Source organism: Physcomitrium patens, chromosome 19 (genome assembly GCF_059467195.1).
Source record: "Physcomitrium patens ecotype Gransden chromosome 19, ASM5946719v1, whole genome shotgun sequence".
In the NCBI taxonomy this organism is placed as follows: domain Eukaryota; kingdom Viridiplantae; phylum Streptophyta; class Bryopsida; order Funariales; family Funariaceae; genus Physcomitrium; species Physcomitrium patens.
Window position 1 is genome coordinate 14,557,080 of NC_143428.1, and position 18,879 is coordinate 14,575,958.

The 18,879-nt window shown below is 36.6% G+C and overlaps 2 protein-coding genes across 3 annotated transcripts; one reads left to right on the forward strand and one right to left on the reverse strand.

Moving 5' to 3' along the window:
* Positions 1–3,374: 3,374 nt before the first annotated feature.
* LOC112296059 (protein PEP-RELATED DEVELOPMENT ARRESTED 1, chloroplastic) lies at positions 3,375–6,804 on the forward strand. Of its 2 annotated transcripts, none has more exons than XM_024548170.3 (9): positions 3,375–3,804; positions 4,168–4,320; positions 4,650–4,718; positions 5,003–5,173; positions 5,352–5,498; positions 5,634–5,786; positions 5,998–6,072; positions 6,199–6,261; positions 6,467–6,804. In XM_024548170.3, the coding sequence occupies exons 1-9, from the start codon at positions 3,457–3,459 to the stop codon at positions 6,581–6,583; spliced, it is 1,296 nt and encodes a 431-aa protein (XP_024403938.1). In that variant the 5' UTR covers positions 3,375–3,456; the 3' UTR covers positions 6,584–6,804. The 2 variants fall into 2 exon arrangements, with proteins under 2 accessions (XP_024403938.1, XP_090101023.1); XM_090244897.1 differs by having other exon boundaries at positions 6,497–6,804.
* Positions 6,805–8,949: 2,145 nt separating this feature from the next.
* LOC112296058 (vacuolar protein sorting-associated protein 26B) lies at positions 8,950–12,846 on the reverse strand. Its single transcript, XM_024548169.3, has 10 exons — positions 12,669–12,846; positions 12,117–12,266; positions 11,815–11,887; positions 11,563–11,607; positions 11,335–11,446; positions 11,046–11,112; positions 10,708–10,752; positions 10,233–10,288; positions 9,831–10,006; positions 8,950–9,672 (listed from the first exon to the last, which is right to left on the reverse strand). Exons 1-10 carry the CDS (start codon positions 12,669–12,671, stop codon positions 9,503–9,505), a joined length of 897 nt encoding a protein of 298 aa, XP_024403937.1. The 5' UTR covers positions 12,672–12,846; the 3' UTR covers positions 8,950–9,502.
* Positions 12,847–18,879: the final 6,033 nt, after the last annotated feature.

Sequence of the window (18,879 nt, forward strand, 5' to 3'; positions counted from 1 at the left end):
CAAGTGGCAAAAAAGAACCTGTTAGTTGGAGGTGATGATTTATAATAAAATTTGTGTTAATATTGCCAAATTTATCACTATCAAGAGAATGTTTATAATTGAAGTAGTATTGGACTTAAAAATGAATGTTAAAAGATAATTATTCATCATGTGCGACAACCAAAAATGAGATAGAAGATTTGAAACCTCAACTTCAACCGAATCCTATAAAACCCACTTGGGAGACATCCCCCCCACACACACACTCACACACTCACTCACTCAGTGCAAAAACATTGATTTGGACTCCGTGTCAGCCTCGTGAGAGCGTTAGGATCAGGTTTAAGTGTAGATGTAAGTAGAGCACAAGTAGATCGATCACATGAGGAAGCATTCCTGAACACTCTAGACATCGTGCTGACCCTCCCTGCACAGGACCTCTCTCACGTATGAAAGAAGTATAGATTAGCATCGCAACGCGTTTGCATCAGTGCTTTAATGCAGTGGGCTGCGTGTCAGGTAAGAAGATCGATATGAATCGAAATACCAGAACCTCAGCTCGTGACATGAACAAGGAAGTATGACGATATGAACGAGCTGTTAGCGCATGATGACAAAAGAGACTTCCATGAATACGAGCAGGACTTCAGTGCTCGTTGTAAACCTGCTTTCGTACTGCAGTTGGGCTTGGTACTGCGGCGAGTGAGAGCATACCTCCTCAACTAGAATTGTCTCTTCATGAGTCGGCGTTTTGATTCTGAGATCCGTGGCATCAGTTCACATATTCGATCATTTTTTATTTTTTGTTCTCTTTCATATTTCGTTCTTAGCTTTGCATTTTCTCTACTCCAACAACACCAGACGAATCTGGAGCGGGATTTGAACATTATGCTTGTATAAGTAACTTCTTATGATGCATAAATTTAACAACTCCTTAGCAATCTACTTTTCGGATAAAACTGCCCTCGACCCTCTTTTACTGTGATGAAATAGAACCATTGAATCAACTGAAGAGCACTAGATATACATGTAGACCTTTATGTTCATGACAATAAAAAGAATAAAATACATTTTGATCTTTTAATTACTTAACTGCATAGATAGTTTAGAACAGCAATTCGTCGAGAACTTTTTTGAGAAGTTTTAAACGAGTTTTCCGTCTCGTGATGATGAAACTCTTACATCCTGTGAATTAGTTCGGTCTCAGAATTTAAAACTGAATGATCTATATCCAACACTCGTTCAAACATGAACTACCTTTCTTGACGTGTTCTGAGCTGCGCTGGATTCTTTGCAGCATTGTTTCTATTAGTTTCGTGTTTTGTTGTTCTCAAACTCCCACTGGATTCGCCAAACTCAAAAATTAAAATCTATAATTTTATAACAGCGTTAGTTTTTCTACATCAGGGTTTGTCGATGTTTCATAAATCTTGTGCCACGAGTATTACATGAATTGTCAACCTGAATATTGTAAGGAAAACAGTTTCTAGTTGAATAGCATAAGTTGCAAACTTGTTTGTTTTATTTTTTGTTTTTTTAGTAAGGTAAACAAATGTTCTAAAGTGCACATTGGAAAATTTGATGAGATATTTTTTGAAAATAGTATAGTGGGTGATAAAAATATTTTGAAATATTAAAATATATTTAAGAGACAAATGTGGAGAAATATTACTTCTTTCAGCTCCTACTTAGTGCATGCAAGAATAAAACATGATAGTCACTTTGCCAAAATTGCACATTTGCATGATATAAATTATTTTTACATTCATACAGTAAACCAATAAAAATACACATATTTTTACATTTGATATGCAAATTAATTCTTTTTAACTTACAAGAGTTCCATTGCTGAAATTTAAATTCAATTATTTGCTCCTTTAGAAAGAAAAGGTCTATTCCATGTTTATTTTTATTGTTTTTCAAAATCCAAATCATTATCTCTGAAAGGTATATAGTAGTATGGAATCAAAATTTAAAAATATTTCTTTTTCCTATAATTATGATTATAATTATTTCCTTTGATTTGATGTATTTATGTTTCTTTTACAACATCTTGCAACATGATTTTTGCAAAAAGAATTATGTTATTAACAAATTTTTGATAATTTTAAAGAGTTTTTCATAATTATTTTAATACCTCCTTAGAGGTTACTGTTACTATTTTTTAATATTAAAAAAATATTTATTATTGCTATTTGATAATGCTATTTAGCCATAATTAATCTTTTTTTTATCACAAAATAGATTTTAAAAAATAAACAGAAGTTTCTATTCGTGTTTCTTTTTGGTATAATTGTTTTATTTTAGTTTTTAAAGAGTAGGTATTAAAGATGAGATTATACTTAGCATAGATAGTCTCACACACATTTTTTTACTAAAACCCACTAAAAAAGTTAGAATTTTTTTGCACCACAAAATATATTGGTTTTGCTTTTTCTGCAACCCAATTGAGAAAATCAATAGAACCAAAGACTTACAACAATAAAAAGGGTGATGTATAAAAAGACACTTAATAAATTATTTCATATTAAAATCACAAATTTTAACATTGGATAAATACAAGCTTAGTTGGTTTTAATTATATGTGTTTAAGACATGTTAAGTTAACACATATATGATTCCTAGTGTCATTGATATTTTTTTTATTGAAGAGTTTTTTTTAAAAGGTTATCATTGTATTATTATTTTACAATTAATCTTTACAAATCTTTATTTTTGAAAAAAGAAGAAGAGAAATGACATGGTAAGGTATAGAACAGCTTTAGAAAATGAACAACAGAGTTGGTTTTATGGTGATGACAACAAAGCTGTAGCATTTATTTCTTTTTTCTTCTCGAGGTTCTGAAAAAGCAACACAATTAGATCAAGTGAAATTAAATTACAGTGTAGTACGCAGAATACATTTTAATTAAGAATAAGAATCACTACATATAAAAAATGGTGTACGATGATGAAATAAGGTTTTGCAAGCTAGGACTACGCAGTGAGAATTGGGTAGTTGAGAGAGTTGTTGCAGCATTAAGGTTTTATTTTTATTTATTTTTACTTTACTTTTATTTCAATATTCACTTCTGGTGTTAAGTGGTTTCCATTCTGAGAGTTGAAAAGAGAGAGCGAGTGAGAGAGAAATTGTGGAACAAGCATTGGCGAGGCAACAGAGGGAGGAGGGGGGTGGACTCAGGATGGATGGATGGGTGGATGGATGGATGGGTGGATGGATGGATGGAATGAGGACTGGCTTAAACCCTACCACGACGCTCAATGTCTCTCATTTTGGGATACTATAATCTATGATTATTCATCATCCTAGTATCAACGAATCTTGCTCGCTGGGTCTCGCGCTCGGTCTCTGAGTCTCGCTGGGTGTGTGTGAGAGAGTCCGTCTGTCTATCCCTCTCGGCTTCGCTGAGCCCGCTTCTCTCTCCCTCCCTCTCTCGGTGCTGCTGCTGCTCTGCTGCGCCAGAGCTGAGGAAAGCCATGGATGCCTGCCTCCTCAAGTCCGCGGCGCAGTTGCGCGCTTTCGCGCTGCAGAAATCCACTCTCCCCGCTCTGTGTTCTCCTTCTGCTCCCGCCTCGCAAGTTTCCATTTCCTCTCGTGGGGCTTCTGTTCCCTGTAGTGCGAGCTGGAAGAGGAGCTCCACTGGATGGCGGCATCGGGGCTACGCAGTGGAGCGCACAAGGAGAGCAAGTGGGCGGGCGCGAGCTGCTGACAGCCCTGAGGCACGCGAGGAGCAGGAGGAGGAGAAGGTCGATTACAGGCTCTACAATGCTTTGATGCGTGGTGGCGAGGAAGTAATGTCCGTCATGAAGGAAATGGTGGAGCTTGTGAGTGCGACTCTTCCATCCTCTCGTGCTTTTTTTCTCATACGTTGAGGGCAATTGAGATGCGAATTATGGTCTTGGGCTTTTGTCGGTGGGTTTTGGTTATGTGGGGTCAAGTAGAATTATCTAGCTTAGATTCAGTAGGTTTTTGACGTCGCCCAGAGGTGAGGAGGAGTTATATTTTATATCTAAGTTTCGCAATTCAAGACAATTGAAGACGTAGGCAGTATTTTCTGTCCGAGGCGGTACTTTCTAGTCCTGCAACCAATTCTTACTCTGCCTTATACGCATCTCAGATCAGTTCCCATACAGTTGCTGAGCTTTTGACCGGTCAATGATGTTTCTTGGGGCATTGGGGCGCGACAGTTACAAGACATAACGAAAATGGGAGAACAGGGGGAGCAGGTAGCAGTGGAGATGGCAGCTACCGGGGTTGTTGGGCAGCGCCTCGATAAGCTCGACGAGAGCTTCCTTATGGCGCTAGACTACATGATTCAGCAGGCAGAACATGACGACAGAGTATGTTAACTGCTCTTTCCTTTCGGACCGAATAGCTTGTTGCCGCAGATGATATATCTACGGGTACTCAAAAGCATGCTAGCAGTGTTTTTTTCCAACTAAATCATAGTTGAAATGGCAATCATCATAATCTTACAGATCTACGGGCATCCTATTCTCGTTTGAATTCACCTTTGTAGTGAGGTGTGGGTTTAGGGTTCAGGATCTCCGCCATTGTTTTCATGTCCAGATTGAGACCATCCGATGTTGAGGTTGTATGTTGCCAATGCTCATAGCTGTTAAGATTTCATAGACAAACTTGGTCGTCGCTACTGAATTATCTGTTACAGGAACGATGGTTGCTTGAGGTCATCAAGGACGTTGTACTTGCTCAGCTTACGCAGAAATTCCCATCTCAGGTTAGCCCTCTCGATGACACTCGATTGTCCTCTCAATTTTTTTACTCTTGAGGTTTGTTCATGAATAACTGGTACGTCATTGCTTATTATGGTTGCCCTTCTTCAATACTTCTAACCCTGTTATTTCGAATGTCACATTTACACTATTTTTTAATGTTATTTAGTACATCGAGCATTCCCTTTTATATTGGTTTACTTTTCGTGTGCTTCATGGTTTTCCATGTGCTGTGCCTGGATTGGAAAGCTGGTGTTAGCTAATTCGAGCTCTTGTTCTTGGTTTGCAGGTGCAAATTGTTGGTATATTGTGTCGCACTCCTGACAAAGATGCTCGTTTAGAAGTTCTCAGGCGGTGTGCTGGAGGAGGAGGAACCTTCGATCAAGTGGGAGGAGGAAAAATTGAATTACCCGCGGTGAACCTCAACGACGTTGGGGACCAGGCAGATGACATTATTGCGGTATATTTAAATGTGTATTCTTTTTTTCTTTTTCTTTTTCTTCCCCGATATCCTCGTAACGGAGAAATATTAGTATGCAGGCTTGACTTCGCGGCAACGTTTTAATTTTTCGAAAGAGATGGACTATTGGTTGGATTGGCTTAGCTAAGGGCACAGAGCTTTGTCGTGGTGGTGGCAGTCCATAGAGGAAAAGGCTAAAGTGGAGGATAGGCGGCTACTTGCAAGGCTTGTGTTGGCCAGAGAGGAAGCTCGTAGTATGCTCGGTGGTGGACTTGAAGATGAACGCATTGAAAGTAACAAGCGCAAGAACCTTCCTCAACCAGAGGTAATCGCAGTAATCGTATAAATTACGGATTGTATACTTCTCCATTGCACGTAGTAAGTGATCTGGATACTGAAGTTCATTATTGAAAATATATGCGCACAAGTTTTACGAAGCTGCATGTATGTATGTATGCAGGTGGAATTTTTGACAAAGATTACTGGAATGAAACCTGGCCCCGAATTGCACAAGAAACTGGCCAGGGTGTTGGCAGGACAAGATGAAGGTCAAGATATTTTGGATCCGGAGAAAGTTCGTCAACTTGATAACTACGTAGCCAGATCCAACAGCGTAACTTCCATACCTCTGGACTTTGGTTATGTCAAATATACCAGTTGCAAAGGCCATGTATAGATTTCATCAATAGCGTTTGAATAGCACCTAAATCCAACTCGAACATTGTCTATTTATTAGCGCATGATTTAATGTGAAGTGATTAGCATGCAACATGAGCCTGGAGGAGTGACATGTTTTGCTTACCTTTGGTGTGTTTGTAACACAGATAATCAAAAAGAAGGAGCCACCACCTCCAGTTCTCCCCGTACGTCCAGGCCTGTTAATACAAACTGTCAACAAGGTATTATTGCAATGTGCTATTCACACAATGGGTTCCGTCAATATAATGAAATGTTTTACTAGTGTTGAGTACTGAGTTGCTCTTTTAAAAGATCAACTAAGATACTGACTTCTGGTGTTATCACAGGTCTTGCAAGGGATGTATTCTACAAACACTGCCCGTGGGGTAACTGTACAGCAGATGGAATGGGTATGTCAACTCTCCTCGTGTTTAGCACCGACATTTGTGAATGAATTCGATTACTTGATGATTCGTATAGTGCTTTTATAAAGTTGGTAGGCAGTCTGGAATTGGACAGGCTGGCTTGAGATGTTGTTGTCAGCACCTGTTGAACTTATGTGCCGAATCATCAATGCTTGATTAGAGGTTGACGTATTTACTATTTGCACATCAGATTCGAAAGGAAATCATGGAAATTTTGCAGAAGATGGCGTTTCTGGAGTCGGACAAATCTCGACCAACTTCCACCGGTGTAAAACAAGAATCCATTCTGAACAAGACTCCTTTATAGAAAATAGTGAGTTAGTCTCCTGTCAAGTCAAGGGCAATTAGTATTGACTTGACGGTCTCACGTTGAACGGGTTGATCCATGGCTTTCTTTCTCTTTGCTATCTGAAAGTCTTCTCCCGTATTCCAACCGATTTACACTTGGATTTTTTATGCTTGTGTATTTTGAGCAATGCTTACGTTGCCAACTTGAGCTACGACTCCCCGCGAGTGCTTTGGCATTGACCTCCTGACTCTACATGGATGATACCTTTCCTTGCACTGGAAAATGCGACGGCTTGGTTCCTTGTCTGACCTTCGCCATGACTTGGAGCTATCTTTCACAACTCGGCAACGGCGATGTGGTCCTTTTCTGTACACGATTGTAGCTGTATCAAGCAGTGCTGGTAGCAAGCTGGCAATCAGTGTCATGAAGTCATGAAGATTATTTCACAAGCGTGACTCGTCTTGAATTCAGCAACGTCTGCAATCAGTTCTGAATTTCCGAAATTCTGAAACCGCTAAAAAGATTGCTAAATTGTAATCAAACAGCTGAAGCAAGTGTAAGAGATGCCCTGCTGAAATCAAGTAGATGACAACGGAATTATGTTTGTGCATTTCCGATTTCAGAATTTCGGAATTTCAGAATTTCTAAACACAGCATTTAATTCATACAAATGACCATTTTCTGGCATACTTTTACTAGAATCAGGCCAAAAAGTTTTGTGCAACTCCTGCACACACTTGGTGAGCACAATCATTATTCACCACCCTTGAAATATCCACCTGCCAAAATCAGACTGCTATCAGAAACATTTTGGTAAATAAAACAAGGCTCATCATTCCTGCACAAAACACATAAAGCTAGATTTTCTTTAACTGAATCCGTCAATGGAATTCTGAAAGTAGTCTGGTTCACAGAATTCAAAAGAAATGCCACTTCATATTCATACGAAGAAGTATTTGGGGGAAATTAGCATACTGAGATATACCTTTGAAGCACTCTGTGATATCAATTATATTTTAATATTGATTTTCTTCAAGACCCTGAAGACCAGAACCAATTTTATGCACAGCTAGTAGGATACATGCTTTTAGGAATTGGTAAAATGTCACAATTTAAAATCAATATAATCAATCAATATGATCACAAGCAGTTGGTCAATTGTTGAAAAATGCAATGGTTAATTGTGACATTCTTGTGACAGTATTTGTTATTTAATTTGGTTGTTTAAAAGGGTCTCTCACAACTACAATACAAATAGAGGTTGTAATAGATAACTTGATTAGGCTCAACCGTCTAAATTATACAAGATTAAAGAATTTGGCCATCATAGATTGAAATCAGAAAAAACCAGATACCAACTATTAACACCATAAAAATCAGAGGCACTTTGATGGAGATTGCTTTGTATGGTTAGTAAGACACTTTGAAATACCACATCTACAAATGACTAAAGTTACGTAACTTATAATCAATTTAATCCAAAAAAATAATTATTACATAAATACAGGAAAAAATATTAGATTAATTAATTAACTTCTTCTTCTTCTTTTTGTAACACTAAACATTGTACAATTACCAAAGAAAGATTAACACAATGACAAACCAGCTATCAATTATTAATCAAAGGCCACATTCAACAAAAATAAAACAACACTACTTAGCAAGCCAACCTCAGTGTTACAATGACCACACAAAAGTAAAATGAAATTTTGAAATTTTGAAGTGAACAACATGCATCTGTCAAATACAAGTGGTTGCTCATTTTTACAAATTCATACTTGCAAAAAACAATGCCACCACTTTCTAGTTAGTATGGGATGCAAAGAGCTCAGCTACACAACACTGTTAAGTAGAAATGGCAACTTATTATAAGAGACAAAGAGAGAGATTGCAAAAACACACAAAGAGACTGATTGCATCTACTATGGCTCTTGACGGCTACAATAGCCACTAAGTTCTATTTTAAGGTGACTATCACAAAGTCATTTCTGACGTTTCAGAGATGTGGGAGACCAGTATACAAAATTTACCCCTCGCTTCTCAGCTATTTATTTCGTGATCTCACTGCAATTTAGTGACCCTAATCCCATGCGCCAGATGCGTTTTCCATTGCACTTCAGTAAAATACGGCAAAATTAAAAATCGAATAGAGATATAGTTACTAGAAATTCATTGTCTATAACTGAAAAATGGATATCATAGCACAAAATGCTAACCAAGATACTCGAAGTTTCCAGACGAAATATTACGACATTACCGTAGGAATTCTTTAAGTGAATTCTTCAGCCTCAAATCTAAACATCATTCCAATTTAAAACGAGAGGACTGGACAAGAACGTTTGAAAATAAAATATTGATTCACGAAACTTGACAAGTTGGATGAGTACCTTAAACCAAATTGAATCAAAAAACCAGTTTCTAAAATGAAAACTTGCAACGTCAACTGGTTATCAATAGCGCTGGGAAACTTGACCGCTATCAAAATTGGGTCAACTGGTTAAATTTACATGTTCCTTATAACTAAACATACCTACGAACTCCGAAGGCAAAACGCTCACTGTTTACTAATATTAACTGCAAGTATTGATGTCAAATGCATACTTACAATATGAAAATGGGAGTTCAAGGACAGAATCACTACAGCACGTGAACTACTACAAACTGACATTGCGAAATTCTTCCAACTAGATGCACACATCCCTTTCAGAACTTGAGAATTGAGCATCAAGATTTTGAAAAGCGCTTGACAATTATGCACACTGATAGATCTCCAGGCAACATCTTCACTTGACCTGCATGTGAGGCGTAAATCCCGATGTTTCCCCTTCACAATGGTTGGAAGTCACTATCTATTCTAATGAAAAGCATGTGGAGAGACTGACCCCAGCCCATGGACATATCAGGAAATATCAAAAGCAGCAATACTGAAACTTCAACTTATTCTGCTCGATACATGGTAATCTCTTGCTGTTTGAAATAACGCCGGCCTTCTTCATCAACCAAGACCAAATTAAGGTAATACTTCACACTAAACTTATTGTTGATGTTCCTGTAGGTTGGCGTTAAATCATAAGGACTCAAGAATAACCTGATTGGAATCGACTCCCCTACAAAACAGTAGTTTGGGTTAGTCACCGCAAAATCGTCAGTGCGAGTACCATGAGGCCAAGCCAACACTAGTACAGGTACGCGACATAAACAGTTAAGTACATGAATGAACGAAGCATGATAAATTCACTAGAAGATGCCTCTGGATGATACTCACCACGGACAGGGGCGCCATCCATGATTTCATACTTGGCTAGTGTCTCGCTCTCATTGTAAGTGTTAGGACCTGATCCAGTAGACTCTCGCCTTCTTATTTCCAGCTCCATATGCTTGATCTTGATTCGGACAAGTAGAAAGTAAATCTTGCCCACAATCACATCCTTTAGATGATACCTGTTTGAACAATTTCAGGTTATTTAATACAATATAACAGCAAAAAGAGAATGAAGCAGCATCCCAATGCTTCATTCGAAACTGCATTTTCCTGGAGCAATTTAGGAGTTGAAAGGAGCACAAGACTTTCTCAGAATATTCAATTGTGACCACGACAATTTACTGTACTTCTACACTTTTATAGAGAACTATGTAGAGCACAAAGACTTTGAAGGGTAAAAATTACTTGCTCTTGCTGTACTCAAATTCAATGTGCAAGCAGTCTTCGATTCCCACCTCCATCTATCATCCATGTATTAAGACACATTAAGATGAGACACTGAATAAAATTTACTTCTGTTATAAACATAACATCAAGGAACAGTCATTAAAGTCTAAACGCCTTGAACGAATGTCTTTGAAATAATCCCTTCTATTTCCAGCATAGGAACAACCTTAAGAATATTGTGGAGAAAGTTATGGTGCATACACAACGATTACTTAAAAATGTTCATCATGGAAGCACGTTAGAAGAGCAGTATGTGCGCTCGATATTTTTAACACACCAAGTTTAAGCATTTGACAAGGACTTCCAAGATAAAAACCTAAATAGGCTCACTTCAGTTGCCTATATAGCTGTTTTCAGGAAGAATTGCGTAATAGCATGTGAAATTAGGCTACAAATGTTAACCAAACAATTCACCGCTCTGGTGAACACTCACCTTAATACTATTGTTGATCTCGGGCTGAGGTGAGAAGTTCCGCACCTGCTCATGTAAAACATGTACAGCCTCTCACATTACTCAAAATTAGGCTGCACATTAACCTCTCACGTTACTCAAAATTTCAACCTTCAAGACCCTACAAAATAAAGTGGCCACAACAGGAAGAACACCTCACAAACAGCACCAATAACAGAAACTCTAATCACGACAACATGACTTCTCAAAATTCTTTCTACTGTGTCTATACCCAGACCTTACATTTATTAACTTGCCAAATAGAAGCAATTTAACATACTTAGATAACAGCAAGGATTAAGTGAGCGTGAACATGGTACCCAGAAATCTTTGTATTCTACAATGTTAGTTGCATAACTCCTGCTGATTGTGACTTTCAATATGTACCTACAAGATTGTCAAGAGAAAAATCAATGACAGCAGATGTAACAACGAATACGGCATGTAATAGGGTGCTCAAACCAAACTATTATGATGCAGCTGGACCATGGTAGGAACTGCTAGAAACTACTTAAATCTGATCCTATAGAGCGTCTGCATAAATAGCTACTTCCAGATGATCAAATGAAACCATGAACCAAGTAAATTTATTAAGTAAATGCATTTTACCTCAATCTCACATTGACACCATTATAGGACTCGTACTGCATTTCAACAGTAGAAAATTCGAAAGGATACGTCTTACGCTCCAAAATTTCGCCGGGTACATCGAGCTCCCTCACTGCATTTCAAGTCCCTGGGCTGTCAAACAATAGAGAAGGTATCGCAGAGTCATAGACATAATTGTGTAAAATGTTAACGTCAGATAAATCACACAAGTAGCACATGTTCACTCACCAAGGGATGTGAAATCGTAGAAACTGCCCCTGTCAAAATATAGCTCTGCACCAAATTCAGGAAGAGACAAAGCATTAAAACTCCAAAGCTTATGAATAATAAACGATGGAAACTACTTAAAAAATCGGATTTCCACCTAGCATATGACGTGATATTAACTTTGTGGTCCTCGACAACCTTAACATGGAAAAAGATTCACTAGGGCCACACAAAGTAAAGAAAATTCAAAGAAAGAAGAGATGGAGATTGTACCAATTTGCCCTAAAAGCTCGATCTTTACCCCCGTGTGCTCGAATTTCTTTCCAGGCAAGGGTTCAATTCGCACCTGCAAACAGTTACAGAGTATTCATTAGAGCTAAAGTAACTAAAGTAAACTAGTATCCGGATTGTGCAGACCATCCATCAAACTGAAATAAGCTGAGAACATATCTAGAACCCTGCCAATTGATATAGAAACAACTGGTCAAACACAAGGCAGAGAACCACATTCAGCAGAGTATGGCACTTAGTCCTCTATTGTGAAACTAACAAAAATCACGAGAAGAGTGACTGACCTCGCCAACAACGCTTTCTTGTCCAAGAAAGAGAGGAACCAAGACTGTCTGTCCATTCTCCTTCTTGAAACTCGCCTGCTTGCGCGTCTCAGCATCGGCAAAAGAAATAGATATAGTGCAAGGGGGTCCAAATGCCCCAATTAGATAATTCTGAACATGTAGACGCACAACCAGGCATCAGCTTCATCGACAATACCATTATTTTGAAACATTAAATTCACTTGACTCTTGTACTACAATACAATCTTCCCCAAGCTCTGCCTGCACACCGCATTGCTTCCTAATATAAACCCTTTCAGAATTGTTCTTAAAAACAAATAAAAAAAATGGAAAAGGAAAAAAAATTAAAAACCATTCGCTTCAGATTCTTTCACCTTACTTTAACAAAAAATCTACCGAGTTCACTGAACTAGGAATCAAAAGATCATGAAAATCCAAGCAAGCAAGCAAGATATGAAAAGGACATTCGGAGGACGCCAATTGCACACAGAGATTCATTCATAAGCAGAGAGATGAGAGATGAGAGAGAAGTTCCCCTGAAGCAGAGCTCACCATTGTGATATCTCACAAGAGAAGCGGAAATACAAGCAGCACAGCAACACTACAATCGAGGGAGAGAGGGAAGAGAAGTGAAAGGAAGAGAAGAGAAGGGAAGCGAAGCGAAGGGAGCGAGGGGAGGGGGAGAGGGAGGAGAGGGGAGATTAGTCTCTGCGAGAAGATGCTCCAAGTCAGTGAGTGCCCTTCCCTCGCCCTGCCCTGCCCTGCTGGGAGGAGGAGGACCCGGGGGGAGATCCAGCGCGGCAGCCTCGTCACCCTTCTCTTCATCCATCCGCCTTGACGAATCTTCTTTTTTCATTCCTTCGTTCATGCATCCGTGGTGGACCCTCGGCGTCTTCGAGCGACCCGTCCTCCGCACTCATACCAGAGCAACGCAGAGGGGCGGGCGGACGGACGGACGGACGATGGAAGGGAGGGGGTCCTGTGCGGAGGGAAAGCTGCGTGCCCTGCCGTGAACCCTGCTTCGCTTGCTTTCTTGCTTGCTTGCTCGCTCTGTCTGTCTTCGCCACCACACCTCTGTCTATCCCCACCCCGCAGCACCCCTTCCACCCTTCCTTCCTTCCTTCCCTCCTTCATTCATTCTGTCCTTTTTCTTCGCTCTCGCGCTCGCCGTGACTTTCTCGTGGGTTCTGCTTCCATATCGCCCCCTGCACCGCGGATTCTGTTCTCTATCATCCCCCCACCTTTTGGAAGCTCTTGTTGTTGGATGTACTTCTTCGAATACTGTGCTGCTTCAACTTCACAACCTCTCCCACATCGTGGACATGATTTTCACTTGTCTGATAGTTGTTGCTTGCAAGCCATCTGCACTAGAACTTTTATAAAATCGATTCGCCGTTCTGGTTCAGTTAGCGTACCATCTACATGTGTTGTTGGCAATCTGTCTTTAGAAGCCCTCATATTCTGGTCTGGATCCTACGTTCCTGAATTCTGTTCAAAATTATCGTAGAAGCAGTGGCGTATAGTTTTCCCCTTTAATTTTTAGCAGTGACTTGTGCTTTGGCTCTCTTTCTCTGGAACACCGCGGCTCTTAGGTCCAACGTCTTGAAGAAGATGCAGGAGCGCATGTAGCGATGGAGATCTCCCATATGTTAGCATTTTCAACCTCGTCCACATTTCCTCAAGTTTTAAATCTTTTTATTGCGACTGGGAGTGTTTCTTTCAGTGTTTCAAATACCAGACTGACCGCACTCATACCTTTCACTCTTAAAATGAGGAAAGCAGTGATGAAGAGTAGACGCTGCTTGACCGTTAGAAAAAAAAGGTATAAAACAAGTAGAAAGAGTCTCTCGGACATGAGGGGAAGTACCAATCATTTAAGAGTGAGCACAAAAACGCAAGGGACCAGAAGGAAATGAAGCACAGAAGGTAGCCTGTACCCCGGCCATACCCCGGCTGTGTCAAAAATATTAATAAATAATAAACGAAACGAAATAAAGATTCATTTTGTTCTCTTACCTTTCCGCAAAGGAATTTCCTGCTTTTCTTTTTCCTTCTCCCTTTTCTCTCTCCCTTTGCAGAGCACAAGTCAACAGGCATTTTACTTGTGGAGCCTGCATTTGCTGGATGGAAGCTTTGCCCCTTCATTTTGCTTTTGGGTAAACTGTACTCTTTTGGACTTCATTCAACTAAGCTGTTGTCATGATCATTTTCATTGCAGCAAATGTACCAAAGGTTGCACTTATATCACATGTATGAAGCTGGCTAGCTCTATTAGAGAAAGACTGTTCTATTGTCTCAACACTGTGAACTATCCAGGGTGATAGTAATTCTGGGGAGGTCTATTTTTGAAAAAAAAGACATGGAGTTTGCAATGTGGCTGAAGGAGGCAAAGTTGTCTCCAACTTCAGCTTCAGAAGAGCTGCACAAAATTGGTAGAATTGTGGGGGTATGGAAAGCAGGCAAATTGAGTGCTAAGTACTTCTAGAGCATCCAAGCTGATCCATGGATGTCCCAGAAGTGGGAAATCCAATTGGATAGCAACTGGAATACTTTTCCCTGTTAAGTGCATTTGATGATACTATGAACAAGCAGAGGCACCTAATTTTTTTCAAAGTTGTATGGGTTGCAAATGAAATTATTGGTTCTGTTGAATTTGGGTCTGAGCTTGTTTTTTGCAATTGACTTAATTAGATAAAGTTTAACATGATCTAATACAAGAAAAGAAGTTGCAAAGTTGTTAAAGAAAATGTTGAATAAATTTCAGGAGGTTTTGTTATAGTCTATTCTGGAGAAGACACTCCTTGCCAAGAACAAGCTTGTCGTTGTGAGGGTAGTCAAGAAGAAATTTAGATAATAGATGTGATGGGTGAAGAATATGACTTTCAACAACCATGTGTGATCTCTGCTTTTGTGGGTCCATTATGACACATATACATACATACATACATACATACATACATACGTACTGTCCCACACAATTAAAAAGATGGCCTAGTTTATCTGGTGTTGTTTTGGTTCAACTAAATTTGTATAATCAACCAATCTGGCCTTAGAAATTCAATTGGACTCATCTACATCACTAACATCAGTACATTACATAGCACACACATCCAAATTCAGCCAACAGCCAAACACCACAAAAGATATGCTGGTGCTTCATGTCAAGTTGGTTGGAGGATTGTGATGAGGTGATAAGAGAAGTACACATTTATATATTATTTTTTCGACTCATCTGCATAATTTGAATTGTACTTGAATGAGCAAATGGGTCTGATTGTTTGCATACTTGTATGCAGACCAGGCATGGAAAAGAGCTCACATTTGAAGCAAGAGGTACAGCTACAAGTTTGAACCCAATTGGCAAATATGTCTGTCCTCTGGTGGGAGACTCACTTCTCACCAGAATGACACCTCTTGCATTTCTGTTCATTTCTGTTCAATATATATATATATATATATATATTATAGGACTAATTGCCCCCTTACAATCCTGATCTATGAACCATCGCCTTTGACCCTAAACCTTAACCTGTGACCCTAAACCATAAATCCCAAGCCCTAACCAAATATGTACAAATGAAAAGCAATTACAAAAATATACAATAATTCCCTCATTCAACTTTTGAGGTCTTCATGGATGAACTCCTCAAAGGATGCAAGAAAACATTGCTTGCAAGAGAAATGCATGGGTTGCAATGAGCCATTCATTGTGTATTCATTCCCTTGGCAAATATAACTTTCCAATGTGAGAAGAAAAAGATTGTCTTACAATGAGAGAATATGAGTTGGCATCATGGGTAGGTGGGTGTGAAGCACATGAGGTCCTCCTCTTTCTTCATTAAATGCAAAGGTAAATGGTTGTTGATAAAAGTTGGGAGAAGTCCTCCAATGCTTAGATGAGGGGCACCAAAATGAAAACAATTCATTGTATTTTGATCAGCTCATTAAATTAATCTCAGAACACAACCCTTCAGCCTTTAAACATGTTTGATGCTTGCAATCGATGTTCAGCCACAGTTGAGGTTAATGCATACATTATTGTTTTTGAGTTTTGTGTTTTTTGGATCTATCATTAGTAACATTATTTCAATAATGTATCTTCACTTGAAAGATTTTGAAAACTGCCCATCAGATGAGTGTGTTTGATTGCATTTTATCAACCATTTATGATTGATCAATGTCTAAGACCATCATTTCGTTTCTTTACATTCTGTTGTAACTTATCAAAACTAATGTATGTAACCTTTTAGTTTCTCAATTTGATCAATTTTGTTGATAATTAGGTAAATGATCAAATGGATGTTTAAAATAGAGATACATAGTGATATTAAAACCAAATCTGTATTTAGTTAATCATTTATATATATATATATATATATATATATATGCTAAATAAAAACAATCTACAATCATGAAAATATATCACTAAACAAATTACAGATAAAATATTTATTTTTACTGTTTAAAGTCATCTTATTTTGCACTCAACTATTATATATCAAAATTTGATACTAAAATAAACATTCATTAATTGTTACTATACAGTGCAATAGAAGAGGAGAAACACACATGATCATATTCTAATATATTGTCAGGTTCATTCATCAAATTTTAGCAACTACAATTTTAATCATATTATTCATCTCTTATTTGAAAGTATTATTATATTATAACTTTTTGATTAAAAATAATTCAAAATTCAACAAAACAATCAGTGGATGATATTATTTGCATTATTTTTATTTGAAAAAATATCACTTAGAGCGTATTTTAAGCCAGACCAAGATAAAACGAAAAATAAAATAGATGCCTCTAAGACATCATTTTCAAATATATATATATATATATATATATATATATAAATCTAAAAAAAATATACATGATGGTTTCTAATCAAGGTATGAATATCGAATTTAACATTAAGTACTTCTTTCAAATCATATTATAATAATAAATTTATATCAGGTAAAATTATTCATTTTATTATCAACAATGATATCATAATAATTATTTTAAAAATACTACAAATATTAGTTGATTACTTGAAATTGGTTTAACTTCAAAACTACATTAAACTGATTTAATTATTTAAAGTTGAAAACTTAGCACATAAAACTTCTTGTTTAAAAATTAGACTTACAAAAAAGACAATAGTTATCTATATTAGCATAGAAGACATAATGAAAATAATATAATAATATAAAAAAAACTTTCTACAATTCATAGATAATTCTATGTAATTATATTCTTTATTAAATAATTGAGTGCCACATTAATATCAAATTGTGTTTGATAGAAAATACTACACAATTCATTTATATGTATATTTTCTAAGAGCATAATTTTTCATATATTAAAACTTTGTAGAATACAAATTTTATTGCTAGAAATAAAGAATTTACTTATAAATTATATCTACAAGGATATGTTATAATAATTATTTATCATTCTATTATTACAAACTTATTGTTTAGATATCAATTTTATCATATATATATATATATATAAATATATTAATTTTTTATCTTATTTAATATAAAATTAAAAAAATTGGATTAAAATTTTTTAAATTAAAAACTTTTTTGAAGGTTTCTAAGGTATTTATTTGGATTAAAATACTAATAAATAATAAGAAATTTTTTGAGATTATAAAAGAATATTACATAATATTACTAATATTAGAAATCTATCTAATATGAAGCTATTTGTATGAAATATAGATTTTTGTCAAATTTAGTTGATTCTTTGTTGTAGAAAAAAAATATAAATTATCAATGTAATCTTAAAGTTATCTTATGTAGAAAAATCTTATCTAAGGTAATACTAAAATTAGGATTTTAAATATATCACAAATTATATAACTTTATCTACTACTAGTGTATGCTTTAACGAGTTGCATATTTACATTTTTAAAAATAAATTAGAAAAACATAGATTTGTTTTAGCAACTTTGAATGTTGTAAAAAACAATGTCTTTAAATAAATAAGTTTTTAATTAAAAATTGAATACTTTTGGAATGAAATTAAAATTTACAATCACAAAAATTAAAATTATTTATAATATCAAAAATATTTATTACAAGTAGTAGCAATATCACATAAAAATCTAAAAATCTAATATAATAATATTATTTTGTAATTTAATTAATATTTTTTATTTTTAATAAAAATAAAAATACACAATAGTAGCTATGAGGCTTTGAAAATTACAAAAATTGAGTTTTTTGCATTAAGAAAGCAATGGCAAGTTTAATTGCACCAACAATGATTGTGAATTTGTGATTGTGTAATTTCTAGTATACAAACAATTTAATATACTATTACACACCTTAAGGTGGAAAGTTTTTGAAAATTTACTTCTTTTTGCTATTAGGATTAAATCCACAAAGCACTCTTTTTGGACAAGAAATTTTAGGATTAAGATATCTCTTAACCTCTACACCATGCCTTTTTCATATGCAAATATAGTATGCACAAGAATCCTATTTGATTACCTAGCTATCATTGGAGATGCAACTATAGTAGATACCTCAATTGATAATTTAATAGAGTCCATTAAATAGTAGTATGCTAAGCTAATGTTCAATCCAATAAAATCTAAGTTAGGATAGATATTGCCAAAAAGCCTAATATGCAACTACATAAGATTCTTTAAGAAATAAGTCAAGAAGCACATCTATATTCCCAAGGAGGTTGTTGCACCTAAAGTGTGCTACTTAGAAGAATATTTTGTAATTACCAATTTTATTAGAAGCAAGCTAAT